This window comes from Coregonus clupeaformis, unplaced genomic scaffold (assembly GCF_020615455.1).
Source record: "Coregonus clupeaformis isolate EN_2021a unplaced genomic scaffold, ASM2061545v1 scaf0343, whole genome shotgun sequence".
Classification (NCBI taxonomy): Eukaryota; Metazoa; Chordata; class Actinopteri; order Salmoniformes; family Salmonidae; genus Coregonus; species Coregonus clupeaformis.
The window spans coordinates 292,081-306,124 of record NW_025533798.1 but is presented as its reverse complement, the minus strand read 5'-3'; the positions used below and the strand labels follow the sequence as shown (position 1 = coordinate 306,124).

General features: G+C 45.9%; 1 protein-coding gene across 2 annotated transcripts; it reads right to left on the bottom strand.

The window, feature by feature from the left end:
• Positions 1-529: 529 nt before the first annotated feature.
• c18h3orf33 (c18h3orf33 homolog (H. sapiens)) lies at positions 530-12,092 on the bottom strand. 2 transcript variants are annotated; one of them, XM_041876894.2, is made up of 5 exons: positions 11,326-12,092; positions 11,103-11,162; positions 8,981-9,134; positions 2,989-3,080; positions 530-1,229 (listed from the first exon to the last, which is right to left on the bottom strand). In XM_041876894.2, the coding sequence occupies exons 1-5, from the start codon at positions 11,434-11,436 to the stop codon at positions 975-977; spliced, it is 672 nt and encodes a 223-aa protein (XP_041732828.1). In that variant the 5' UTR covers positions 11,437-12,092; the 3' UTR covers positions 530-974. The 2 variants fall into 2 exon arrangements, with proteins under 2 accessions (XP_041732828.1, XP_041732827.1); XM_041876893.2 differs by lacking the exon at positions 2,989-3,080 and adding an exon at positions 2,775-2,938.
• Positions 12,093-14,044: the final 1,952 nt, after the last annotated feature.

Here is a 14,044-nt window from a genome sequence, read left to right as displayed (position 1 = left end):
GAACCATGAATTCTGCTCTGTATCAGAGAATTCTACAGGAGAATGTCAGGCCATCCGTCTGTGAGCTGAAGATGAAGCACAGCTGGGTCATGCAGCAAGACAATGACCCAAAACACGCAATCAAGTCTACATGAAAATGGCTAAAAAGCAACACATTTCTAGTTTTGGAATGGCCTAGTCAAAGTCCAGACCTAATCCCAATTGAGATGTTGTGGCAAGGCTTGAAACGTGCAGTTCATGCTAGAAAACCCACAGTTCATGATTGATGTCTTGTAGAATACTAAACACAAGACGAAAATGTTTTGTACCAAAATAGCACCCACCTGTTGTGAATGTCAATATACTGTATATGCATATTTATTTCACAATAGGGGAAAGATAAAAAATTGCGCGATTGACCTAGATATGTGGATTTTTCGTGTCGCCTTTCTTTTGACTAACGAGTTTGTTTACATTATCTAATCAAACATCCACACATTTCTATCCCACAAAGAACACTTCCTGTAATTAGACCATTTTCTATGCTCTCTGGTCATGTAGTTGCCGTGTCAGTGCGTTTAATCCCCATCGACATATCAACTTTGATAGACACGTGGGTCAACCCCATGTAACCCCCATCTTTTTGAGACATCGTTTCACATTTTTACCCGACATTAAAGTACAGGAGAAAAGATGGTTTGCACGGGTAATCGTATGAATATTATCAGTTTCTATTTTGACAGCAATCGGTGAAGTGGCAATTAGTTGACAAATAGATGGCCCACTTCTCAAAAACAGACAAATGATGGCAGAGCTGTATTCCCAGGTGGACGTGGCTTGAACCTTGCTACATTCATAAACTTCCTTTCAAGCCCACTTGAATCAACCAAATCAGTCAGTCAGTCAATCAACCAGTCAGTCAGTCAATCAACCAATCATTCAGTCAGTCAGTCAGTCAGTCAACCAATCAGTCAGTCAGTCAGTCAATCAACCAATCATGTCCACTTGAAGATCCTCCTGATCAGTCTGACCAGTGAGTTCTCCCTGACAGCCTGTGAGGTCCTTTCCCATAGGCTGTCCTCTTTCCACATGCCCCGCCCCTTCCGCTCGGCCTTGACCTCTGCCCTGAGCAGCCGTTGGTGGAGCCGCAGGTAGAGACGGGACTGGGGGTGGAGTCCAGAGACTGGGACGGTGCGTGCCAGACCCAACCTCAACACCTCGTCATTCAGACACAGACTCCTCAGTGACCCCTGGGGGAGAGAGACAGAGGGAGGTTAATAACACTTATCTGTAGGTTTCATTGTCTTCCAACATTCAGTTAATTAATACAGTCATAAAGAGTAACAGTGTCCTGAAGATACCAGAGAGTCAGTAACTAACGAATGTTCCTCCACTCACAGACACAGACAGTAAGGCTGCATTTACACAAGCAGTCCAATTCTGATCTTTTTTACACTAATTGCTCATTTGCAGCCTTACTGACCTGCTAACAGACATAGACAGTAACTGACCCTGTTAACAGACATAGACAGTAACTGTACCTGTTAACATACACAGACAGTAACTGACCCTGCTAACAGACAGACAGTAACTGACCCTTCTAACAGACAGTAACTGATCCTTCTAACAGACAGTAACTGACCCTACTAACAGACAGACAGTAACTGACCCTGCTAACAGACAGACAGTAAGTGACCCTTCTAACAGACAGACAGTAACTGACCCTTCTAACAGACAGTAACTGACCCTTCTAACAGACACCAGACAGTAACTGACCCTTCTAACAGACACCAGACAGTAACTGACCCTTCTAACAGACACCAGACAGTAACTGACCCTACTAACAGACAGTAACTGACCCTTCTAACAGACAGACAGACAGTAACTGACCCTTCTAACAGACACCAGACAGTAACTGACCCTTCTAACAGACACCAGACAGTAACTGACCCTTCTAACAGACACCAGACAGTAACTGACCCTGCTAACAGACAGTAACTGACCCTTCTAACAGACAGACAGACAGTAACTGACCCTTCTAACAGACACCAGACAGTAACTGACCCTTCTAACAGACACCAGACAGTAACTGACCCCTTCTAACAGACACCAGACAGTAACTGACCCTTCTAACAGACACCAGACAGTAACTGACCCTTCTAACAGACAGACAGACAGTAACTGACCCTTCTAACAGACACCAGACAGTAACTGACCCTTCTAATAGACACCAGACAGTAACTGACCCTTCTAACAGACACCAGACAGTAACTGACCCTTCTAACAGACACCAGACAGTAACTGACCCTTCTAACAGACACCAGACAGTAACTGACCCTTCTAACAGACACCAGACAGTAACTGACCCTTCTAACAGACACCAGACAGTAACTGACCCTTCTAACAGACAGACAGACAGTAACTGACCCTTCTAACAGACACCAGACAGTAACTGACCCTTCTAACAGACACCAGACAGTAACTGACCCTTCTAACAGACACCAGACAGTAACTGACCCTTCTAACAGACAGACAGACAGTAACTGACCCTTCTAACAGACAGTAACTGATCCTGCTAACAGACAGACAGTAACTGACCCTGCTAACAGACAGACAGTAACTGACCCTTCTAACAGACAGACAGTAACTGACCCTGCTAACAGACAGTAACTGACCCTGCTAACAGACACCAGACAGTAACTGACCCTTCTAACAGACACCAGACAGTAACTGACCCTTCTAACAGACACCAGACAGTAACTGACCCTTCTAACAGACACCAGACAGTAACTGACCCTTCTAACAGACACCAGACAGTGCAGTGTCTCCTCCTCTCTGCTGACCAGTTTGAGCCACACCGTCTGGGCCGGGCTCAGGTGCTGCTCAAGCCACGCCCTCCCCTCTGGGGTCAGATCCACCCCCGCCAGGCGCACAGCCAGGGGAAACACACCACCACCACCTGAGGAGAGAAGACCTGCCCAGGTGAGACACACATACAGTACACCTGACCTCTTGACCCCTGTAGAGTGGACCTGGATGTTGAACTATGGCTGTGGTCCACTGCATAAACCTGAAGGTGGCACAGTGAAGATCCTGACCAACTGAAAGAACAAACAGAAAGACAGACTGTTGGAAGATATAGCAGCAGACATGCACTATGGAAAGCTGTACAACTACAGCAGTAGATATACTGTATTACTAAAGGCACAGGCAAGCGAATACACGCAACAACAAAAGACTGTGGCCAGAGGTCAAGCCTGTGTCGTAAAACAACAGGAACTCAAAGAGACAGAGCTATAGAGAGAGACACTTCTAATCTCTGTAACTAGAGAAGAGCTTAGTAAGAGAATCTCCCTGGCCACGGATGGAGCTGAAAGAGTACTATCTAGTACCCTCAGTTTGACTGCAGGGCAGAACCATAACTTAATACTGCAGCTAGCCTCTTCTCTAACAGGCTTCCTATGCTAACTCAGCCTCTTCTCTAACAGGCTTCCTATGCTAACTCAGCCTCTTCTCTAACAGGCTTCCTATGCTAACTCAGCCTCTTCTCTAACAGGCTTCCTATGCTAACTCAGCCTCTTCTCTAACAGGCTTACTATGCTAACTCAGCCTCTTCTCTAACAGGCTTCCTATGCTAACTCAGCCTCTTCTCTAACAGGCTTCCTATGCTAACTCAGCCTCTTCTCTAACAGGCTTACTATGCTAACTCAGCCTCTTCTCTAACAGGCTTCCTATGCTAACTCAGCCTCTTCTCTAACAGGCTTACTATGCTAACTCAGCCTCTTCTCTAACAGGCTTCCTATGCTAACTCAGCCTCTTCTCTAACAGGCTTCCTATGCTAACTCAGCCTCTTCTCTAACAGGCTTCCTATGCTAACTCAGCCTCTTCTCTAACAGGCTTCCTATGCTAACTCAGCCTCTTCTCTAACAGGCTTCCTATGCTAACTCAGCCTCTTCTCTAACAGGCTTACTATGCTAACTCAGCCTCTTCTCTAACAGGCTTCCTATGCTAACTCAGCCTCTTCTCTAACAGGCTTACTATGCTAACTCAGCCTCTTCTCTAACAGGCTTACTATGCTAACTCAGCCTCTTCTCTAACAGGCTTACTATGCTAACTCAGTCTGATGAAGGGAGCTAAACTACATCTTGTAAATGTGTACGGTCCGGTGCCTCTGAATGCGGGCAGAAGGCATGAAACTCACTCAATCTTTACAAAAAAATGTTGGTCTTAATTAGATAAAGGTGAAAAAGATGTCGTGTTTCAGTCACAATGACCTTCATCAGACATCAAGCCATGATCCAATACCTATCAAATCAAATGAATTGGATTAAAGTAGCATTTACTTTGGTTTTAGGAAAATATAGAAAACTGACTCTACAGGAGAGGCTAACCATTAGGTTGACTACAATACTTCAGCAAATATCAAAGCCAACCTTCCCTTCCACTAAATCCAACAGCATAGTTAAAGAGAGCAGACGGTCAATGGCTGACACAGTTATGTTAAAGAGCAGCAGATGGTCTAAGGTTGACACAGTTATGTTAAAGAGAGCAGCAGATGGTCTATGGCTGACTCAGATATATTAAAGAGAGCAGATGGTCTATGGCTGACTCAGATATATTAAAGAGAGCAGATGGTCTATGGCTGACTCAGTTATGTTAAAGAGAGCAGCAGATGGTCTATGGCTGACACAGATATGTTAAAGAGAGCAGATGGTCTACGGCTGACACAGTTATGTTAAAGAGAGCAGCAAATGGTCTATGGCTGACATAGTTATGTTAAAGAGAGCAGCAGATGGTCTATGGCTGACACAGATATATTAAAGAGAGCAGCAGATGGTCTAAGGTTGACACGGTTATGTTAAAGAGAGCAGCAGATGGTCAATGGCTGACACAGATATGTTAAAGAGAGCAGATGGTCTATGGCTGACACAGTTATGTTAAAGAGAGCAGCAGATGGTCTATGGTTGACACAGTTATGTTAAAGAGAGCAGCAGATGGTCTATGGCTGACACAGTTACATTAAAGAGAGCAGCAGATGGTCTATGGCTGACACATATATGTTAAAGAGAGCAGATGGTCTATGGCTGAAACAGTTATGTTAAAGAGAGCAGCACATGGTCTATGGCTGACACAGTTATGTTAAATAGAGCAGCAGATGGTCTATGGCTGACTCCGTTATGTTAAAGAGAGCAGCAGATGGTTTATGGCTGACTCAGTTATGTTAAAGAGAGCAGCAGATGGTTTATGGCTGACTCAGTTATGTTAAAGAGAGCAGATGGTCTATGGCTGACTCAGATATGTTAAAGAGAGCAACAGATGGTCTATGGCTGACTCAGTTATGTTAAAGAGAGCAGCAGATGGTCTATGGCTGACACAGATATGTTAAAGAGAGCAGATGGTCATTGGCTGACACAGTTATGTTAAAGAGAGCAGATGGTCTATGGCTGACACAGTTATGTTAAAGAGAGCAGCAGATGGTCTATGGCTGACACAGATATGTTAAAGAGAGCAGATGGTCATTGGCTGACACAGTTATGTTAAAGAGAGCAGCAGATGGTCTATGGCTGACTCAGTTATGTTAAAGAGAGCAGATGGTCTATGGCTGACACAGTTATGTTAAAGAGCGCAGCAGGCGGTCTATGGCTGACACAGTTATGTTAAAGAGTGCAGCAGATGGTCTATGGCTGACACAGATATGTTAAAGAGAGCAGATGGTCTATGGCTGACACAGTTATGTTAAAGAGAGCAGCAGATGGTCTATGGCCGACACAGTTATGTTAAAGAGCGCAGCAGGCGGTCTATGGCTGACACAGTTATGTTAAAGAGCGCAGCAGATGGTCTATGGCTGACTCAGTTATGTTAAAGAGAGCAGATGGTCTATGGCTGACACAGTTATGTTAAAGAGAGCAGCAGATGGTCTATGGCTGACACAGATATGTTAAAGAGAGCAGATGGTCTATGGCTGACACAGTTATGTTAAAGAGAGCAGCAGATGGTCTATGGCTGACTCAGTTATGTTAAAGAGAGCAGATGGTCTATGGCTGACACAGTTATGTTAAAGAGCGCAGCAGGCGGTCTATGGCTGACACAGTTATGTTAAAGAGTGCAGCAGATGGTATATGGCTGACACACTTATGTTAAAGAGCGCATCAGGTGGTCTATGGCTGACAGTTATGTTAAAGAGCGCAGCAGATGGTCTCTGGCTGACACACTTATGTTAAAGAGCGCAGCAGGCGGTCTATAGCTGACAAACTTATGTTAAAGAGCGCAGCAGGCGGTCTATGGCTGACACAGTTATGTTAAAGAGCGCAGCAGATGGTCTATGGCTGACTCAGTTATGTTAAAGAGCGCAGCAAATGGTCTATGGCTGACACACTTATGTTAAAGATCGCAGCAGGCGGTCTACGGCTGACACACTTATGACGCTCTAATAGCCACTAGGTAATTGATCTGTTTGGATGTGTCCAACGGCTTGGGATTAGTAAAGACACAAATGACTAATTGGGGACAGCTGTGTGAATGATCAGGCTTTCCAACAGCTGGGAGGTGAATCCTAATCCTTGTTACTACAGTGTGATTGACCGTTACCCTGTGGGCTTTGTGTGTCTGTGTGTGTTGGGAAAGTTGAAGGGGATGTGAACCCATTCATTCTTCCATACGTTAAGCCAGCAGGGGCAGAGGAGAGGGGTGTAGATGGGGGTACGTTTAGCCAGCAGTGGGGAGAGGAGAGAGATGTAGATGGAGGTACCTTTAGCCAGCAGGGAGGAGAGGAGAGGGAGGTAGATGGGGGTACCTTTAGTCAGCAGGGGGGAGAGGAGAGGGATGTAGATGGAGGTACATTTAGCCAGCAGGGGCAGAGGAGAGGGATGTAGGTGGGGGTACCTTTAGTCAGCAGGGGGGAGAGGAGAGGGATGTAGATGGAGGTACATTTAGCCAGCAGGGGCAGAGGAGAGGGATGTAGATGGAGGTACATTTAGCTAGCAGGGGGGAGAGGAGAGAGATGTAGATGGAGGTACCTTTAGTCAGCGGGGGGAGAGGAGAGGGATGTAGATGGAGGTACATTTAGCCAGCAGGGGCAGAGGAGAGGGATGTAGGTGGGGGTACCTTTAGTCAGCAGGGGGAGAGGAGAGGGAGGTAGATGGAGGTACCTTTAGTCAGCAGGGGGAGAGTAGAGGGATGTAGATGGGGGTACGTTTAGCCAGCAGGGGGCAGAGGAGAGGGATGTAGATGGGGGTACCTTTAGTCAGCAGGGGGAGAGGAGAGAGATGTAGGTGGGGGTACCTTTAGTCAGCAGGGAGGAGAGGAGAGAGATGTAGATGGAGGTATGTTTAGCCAGCAGGGGGGGAGGAGAGAGATGGGGTCATTTAGTCAGCGGGGGGAGAGGAGAGGGATGTAGATGGAGGTATGTTTAGCCAGCAGGGGGGGAGGAGAGAGATGGGTACCTTTCACGGGGGGAGGAGAGGGATGTAGATGGAGGTACATTTAGCCAGCAGGGGGGGAGGAGAGGGATGTAGGTGGGGGTACCTTTAGTCAGCAGGGGGAGAGGAGAGAGATGTAGATGGAGGTATGTTTAGCCAGCAGGGGGGGAGGAGAGAGATGGGGGTACATTTAGCCAGCAGGGGGGGAGGAGAGGGATGTAGGTGGGGGTACCTTTAGCCAGCAGGGGGAGAGGAGAGGGATGTAGATGGGGGTACATTTAGCCAGCAGGGGGAGAGGAGAGGGATGTAGGTGGGGGTACCTTTAGTCAGCAGGGAGGAGAGGAGAGAGATGTAGATGGGGGTAACTTTAGCCAGCAGGGAGGAGAGGAGAGGGGGGAGAGGAGAGGGATGTAGATGGGGGTACATTTAGCCAGCAGGGGGAGAGGAGAGGGATGTAGATGGAGGTATGTTTAGCCAGCAGGGGGGGAGGAGAGAGATGGGGGTACATTTAGCCAGCAGGGGGAGGAGAGGGATGTAGGTGGGGGTACCTTTAGCCAGCAGGGGGAGAGGAGAGGGATGTAGATGGGGGTACCTTTAGCCAGCAGGGGGAGAGGAGAGGGATGTAGATGGAGGTACATTTAGCCAGCAGGGGGAGAGGAGAGGGATGTAGATGGAGGTACCTTTAGCCAGCAGGGGGAGAGGAGAGGGATGTAGATGGGGGTACATTTAGCCAGCAGGGGGGAGAGGAGAGGGATGTAGGTGGAGGTACATTTAGCCAGCAGGGGGAGAGGAGAGGGATGTAGGTGGGGGTACCTTTAGCCAGCAGGGGGAGAGGAGAGGGATGTAGATGGGGGTACCTTTAGCCAGCAGGGGGGAGAGGAGAGGGATGTAGATGGAGGTACATTTAGCCAGCAGGGGGAGAGGAGAGGGATGTAGATGGAGGTACCTTTAGCCAGCAGGGGGGAGAGGAGAGGGATGTAGATGGAGGTACCTTTAGCCAGCAGGGGGGAGAGGAGAGGGATGTAGATGGGGGTACATTTAGCCAGCAGGGGGAGAGGAGAGGGATGTAGGTGGAGGTACATTTAGCCAGCAGGGGGAGAGGAGAGGGATGTAGGTGGGGGGTACCTTTAGCCAGCAGGGGGGAGAGGAGAGGGATGTAGATGGGGGTACCTTTAGCCAGCAGGGGGAGAGGAGAGGGATGTAGATGGAGGTACATTTAGCCAGCAGGGGGAGAGGAGAGGGATGTAGATGGAGGTACCTTTAGCCAGCAGGGGGAGAGGAGAGGGATGTAGATGGAGGTACCTTTAGCCAGCAGGGGGAGAGGAGAGGGATGTAGATGGGGGTACCTTTAGTCAGCAGGGAGGAGAGGAGAGGGGGGAGAGGAGAGGGATGTAGATGGGGGTACCTTTAGCCAGCAGGGGAGAGGAGAGGGATGTAGATGGAGGTACCTTTAGTCAGCAGGGGGGAGAGGAGAGGGAGGTAGATGGGGGTACCTTTAGCCAGCAGGGGGGAGAGGAGAGGGATGTAGATGGGGGTACGTTTAGCCAGCAGGGGGCAGAGGAGAGGGAGGTAGATGGAGGTACCTTTAGTCAGCAGGGGGGAGAGGAGAGGGATGTAGATGGGGACGTGCTCCACTTCCAGGGCTCTCTCTGTGATGGTCTGGACCCTCCCTCTGAGGCTCACATTGTTCTCTATGAACCGTGCTGGGATCTCAGAGGCTACGCCAAACCTAGTCATCTGACGAGGGTGGTGAGACATGAAAGACCTTGTTAGAAAAGCATTCTTAATGGGAATAACTGTTGTAAGTACAATGTGTTGTAATCAGTTGCACTGAACCTTCCTAAGTCACCATGAAATATTGTTTTGGCAACACAGAATTGGAACTGCTACAAACATTCTATTGGGTAAACAAAACCACAGATCATTCTGAAAAATATATATAAACGCAATATGCAACAATTTCAACGATTTTACTGAGTTACAGTTCATATAAGGAAATGAGTCAATTAAACTATGGATTTCACATGACTGGACAGGGACAGCCGGTCCAGCCAATCAGAATCAGTTTTTCCCCACAAAAGGGCTTTATTACAGACAGAAATACTCCTCAGTTTCATCAGCTGTCCGGGTGGCTGATGACTAAGACGGATTTGGAGGTCCTGGGCTGGCGTGGTTACACATGGTCTGGTGTTCAACCTTCCCAAGTTCCCTCACGTCACCCCGCTCCTCCGCACACTCCAATGGCTTCCAATTGAGGCTCGCATCTACTACAAGACCATGGTGCTTGCCTACGGAGCTGTGAGGGGAACGGCACCTCCTTACCTTCAGGCTCTGATCAGACCCTACACCCAAACGAGGGCACAATGTTCATCCACCTCTGGCCTGCTAGCCCCCCTACCTCTACGGAAGCACAGTTCCCGCTCATAAATTGAATGCACCAATTTGTAAGTCGCTCTGGATAAGAGCGTCTGCTAAATGACGTAAATGTAAATGTCTGCTGTTGTGAGGCCGGTTGGACGTACTGCCAAATTCTCTAAAACAACATTGGAGTCGGCTTACGGTAGAGACATGAACATTAAATTATCTGGCAACAGCTCAGGTGGACATTCCCGCAGTCAGCATGCCAATTGCACACTCCCTCAAAACTTGACACATCTATGGCATTGTGTTGTGTGACAAAACTGCACATTTTAGAGTGGCCTTTTATTGTCCCCAGCACAAGGTGCACCCTGTGTAATGATCACACTGTTTAATCAGCTTCTTGATATGCTACACCTGTCAGGTGGATGGGTTATCTTGGCAAAGGAGAAATGTTCACTAACAGGGATGTAAACAAATTTGAGCACAAATTGAGAGAAATAAGCTTTTTGTGTATATAGAACATTTCTGGGATCTTTTATTTCAGCTCATGAAACATGGGGCCATCACTTTACATGTGTTTATATTTTTTGTTCAGTATATTAGCTAAACAAAACAACAGATCATTCTATTACCTAAACAAAACAGATCATTCTATTAGCTCAACAAAACGACAGATCATTCTATTAGCTAAACAAAACGACAGATCATTCTATTAGTATTTTTTTAAATAAATGTTTTATTTATTTTTTAGTCATTTAGCAGACGCTCTTATCCAGAGCGACTTACATGAGCAATTAGGGTTAAGTGCCTTGCTCATGGGCACATCGACAGATGTTTCACCTAGTCGCTCCGGGATTAGAACCAGCGACCTTTTGGTTACTGCTAAACAAAACGACAGATCATTCTACTAGCTAAACAAAACGACAGATCATTATATTAGCTAAACAAAACTACCTTTCTAAAGCCAAGGGATGGAAGTTGATGATCTGGTTAAGAAGAAAAGGCTGTTAGGCTGACTAACTAAACAACATCAACTAGGATAAACAACAACACATTAGGCAAACAGCTCATCAACTGCCATCCTAAATTGATCCTGACCTTATAACCTACGCAGAACAGCCATCTGGCATTTCATTGAATAAGGGGGAAGGGCTCATCTCGTCTGGTTAAAACGCCACAATCTGTCGATATCGTTAAGAGAATTCCCTTGACATTGGCCAGAGAGAGAATTTCGCCCAAGTCTTCCTTTAACCAGGGTTCGTGTGAAACCCGACTCGCTACCGCCTCCTGGAGGAACATGCCTGCATCACATTTGGCTTTTTATGCATAGGCTAAGCTACTTACCAATTTAATACTCCTTGATATTACTATTACCCCGGCAATTGCTAGTCCAGTACTGATGTTCTAGAGGAGAAAACAAGATATGTTAGCTAAAGATGTTGGAATGTGTTAGCTGGACCTTTAGTACATTTTAACAACAGCTAATCTGCTGTCTCATTTGAACGAAGCGTCTACTTCCTCCCCATCAATGTTTGAATGTGCAATTTGTATCCCAGTCGGTTCTTACCCGGACAAAGGTTAAATGATCGTCAGCGAACTGAGAAATTACAGAAATTATGTTTTTAGAAGGCTTTTCTCCTTTCTCGTCGGTCTCTGCCTCACTCCTGGACTCCGGCATGTTGTTGACATGTCTAAAAGACTACAAAAGTCGCTCCGCCCACTAGGTAGTGAAGGTGGCGTGGACCCAAAACCTCCAGCACCGTCTGGTGTGGCGTTTTCGTAAATGTTTCATTATCTGGTCCTAGAGCTAAATTGAACGTTATGTATCGTGTATATGCATTGCAACAATTAGGCGTGAGATACGTAAAAATATTATTATGATTTCACACACCCACAAAGCATTAACTATTTCATAATGTAAAGTACAGTATGCTATAGGAGTTATCAGACACAAAACCATTTGAAACCACCGAGTGCATATTCATTGTATTACATATATATGTATTTCTGTAAATATTTTCTATATTACATCTTGGGAATGTTGGTACAAAAGTTCCTCAGAACATTTCATAGCATAGTATACAAGTATCTCAGGGTACAGTCCAGAGTTGGGGTAAATCACATTGGAATTTGAGTCAAAAAATAACATTTTATAATAATAATAATAATCCAAAGAGAATGGATTGGAATTGTAGTGTACTTCCCGAACTGACTGGAAATGAAATGGATGGCAACCCTGGTGGTCACTCTCAGTAGAACATGGCACTTGCAATGCCAGGGTTATGGGTTCAATTCCAACGGGGGACCAGTACGAACAAATATGAAAATGTATGCACTCATTGCTGTAAATCGTTCTGGATAAGAGCGTCTGTAAAATAACTAAAATGTAAATGTAATGTCTGAGCGTTTCTATTTAAAAAGAGGTCATGTGAACACTGTCCTCAGAGGGGGTAGGGAAAACAACACCAAGCAGGCTTTTAACGTCAGCATTTATAGTGTGTGTTGGGAATCAAAGATTTGTTTGCAGCAGCCCATGACAATTGATTTGTATCCATGGGAAATTCAGTAGCTGAACATGCTGAAATTGTGACAAACCAACATGCAAAAATGGTGCTAAAAATAACCACAAAAAAAAGTACATTCATTTCATTTAAATATTTGGTAAATCAAACAAATCATAAATATACAAACAGATCCATATGTAAGTGAACGCAGAGGGTGAATGGGCAAGACAAAATATTTAAGTGCCTTTGAACGAGATATGGTGGTAGGTGCCAGGCACACCGGTTTGTGTCAAGAACTGCAATGCTGCTGTGTTTTTCAAGCTCAACAGTTTCACGTTGTAGAGTCTGTTCAAAGGGCAAAAGGGGAGGGGGGTGCAACTCAATATTAGGAAGGTGTTCCTAATGTTTTGTACACTCAGTGTATATTAAACAGTACTGTTATAGTTTAGGCATTTCTGTCGAAGGGGCTATTGATTACCATCAAGAATACAGATGTGATTTCTGACTCCATGTTACACAGACACATTTGACCTATTTATCAACTAGGTCTTGGCTTACAGTGAGGGAAAAAAGTATTTGATCCCCTGCTGATTTTGTACGTTTGCCCACTGACAAAGAAATGATCAGTCTATAATTAATGTTCAGTCTATAATTTTAATGGTAGGTTTATTTGAACAGTGAAAGACATAATAACAACAACAAAAATCCAGAAAAACGCATGTAAACATTTTTATAAATTGATTTGCATTTTAATGAGGGAAATAAGTATTTGACCCCCTCTCAAATCAGAAAGATTTCTGGCTCCCAGGTGTCTTTTATACAAATAACGAGCTGAGATCTTGAGCACACTCTTAAAGGGAGTGCTCTTAATATCAGCTTGTTACCTGTATAAAAGACACCTGTGCACAAAAGCAAACAATCAATCAGATTCCAAACTCTCCACCATGGCCAAGACCAAAGAGCTCTCCAAGGATGTCAGGGACAAGATTGTAGACCTACACAAGGCTAGAATGGGCTACCGTCAAATCTTGGGTGAGAACCTCCTTCCCTCAGCCAGGGCATTGTTGTTATTCTGTCTATCACTGTTCAAATAAAACTACCATTAAAATTATAGACTGATCATGTCTTTGTCAGTGGGCAAACGTACAAAATCAGCAGGGGATCAAATACTTTTCCCCCCTCACTGTACATCTCAATGTTGATATTTAACCATCCATATTTAATGTGGTTTTTTATGATGTTTTATTATGAATGCCTTTTCATTATTTCTGTACCCCCTTTTTCTCTCCAATTTCAATCTCGTCTCATCGCTGCAGCTCCCCAACGGCCTCGGGAGGCGAAGGTCGAGTCATACGTCCTCCGAAACATGACCCGCCAAACCGCACCTCTTAATATTCTTAACACCCGGAAGCCAGCTGCACCAATGTGTCGGAGGAAACAGCGTTCAACTGACGACCCAAGTCAGCCTGCAGGTGCCCGGCCCGCCACAAGGTGTCGCTAGAGCGCAATGAGCCAAGTAAAGCCCCACCGGCCAAACCCATCCTAACCCGGATGACGCTGGGCCAATTGTGCGCCGCCCTATGGGACTCCCGATCACGGCCGGTTGTGACACAGCCTGGGATCGAACCTGGGTCTGTAGTGACGCCTCTAGCAGTGCAATGCAGTGCCTTAGACCGCTGCGCCACTCGGGGGGCCCAATTAATGCCTTTTCAAATATCAGACACAAACTTTATAATCAGAGTCTTTGAAGAACAGAGCAAGGCACAAATAACAGTGACAGAA

Excerpts from the sequence above, each read along its gene's own strand:
- c18h3orf33 (XM_041876893.2), bottom strand. The coding sequence starts at position 11,436 with ATGCCGGAGTCCAGGAGTGAGGCAGAGACCGACGAGAAAGGAGAAAAG. Across the intron at positions 11,163-11,325 it reads ATCATTTAACCTTTGTCCGG|AACATCAGTACTGGACTAGC; the intron begins GTAAGAACCGAC and ends TTTCTCCTCTAG. Across the intron at positions 2,939-8,980 it reads CTCCCCCCTGCTGACTAAAG|GTGGTGGTGGTGTGTTTCCC; the intron begins GTACCTCCATCT and ends TTCTCTCCTCAG.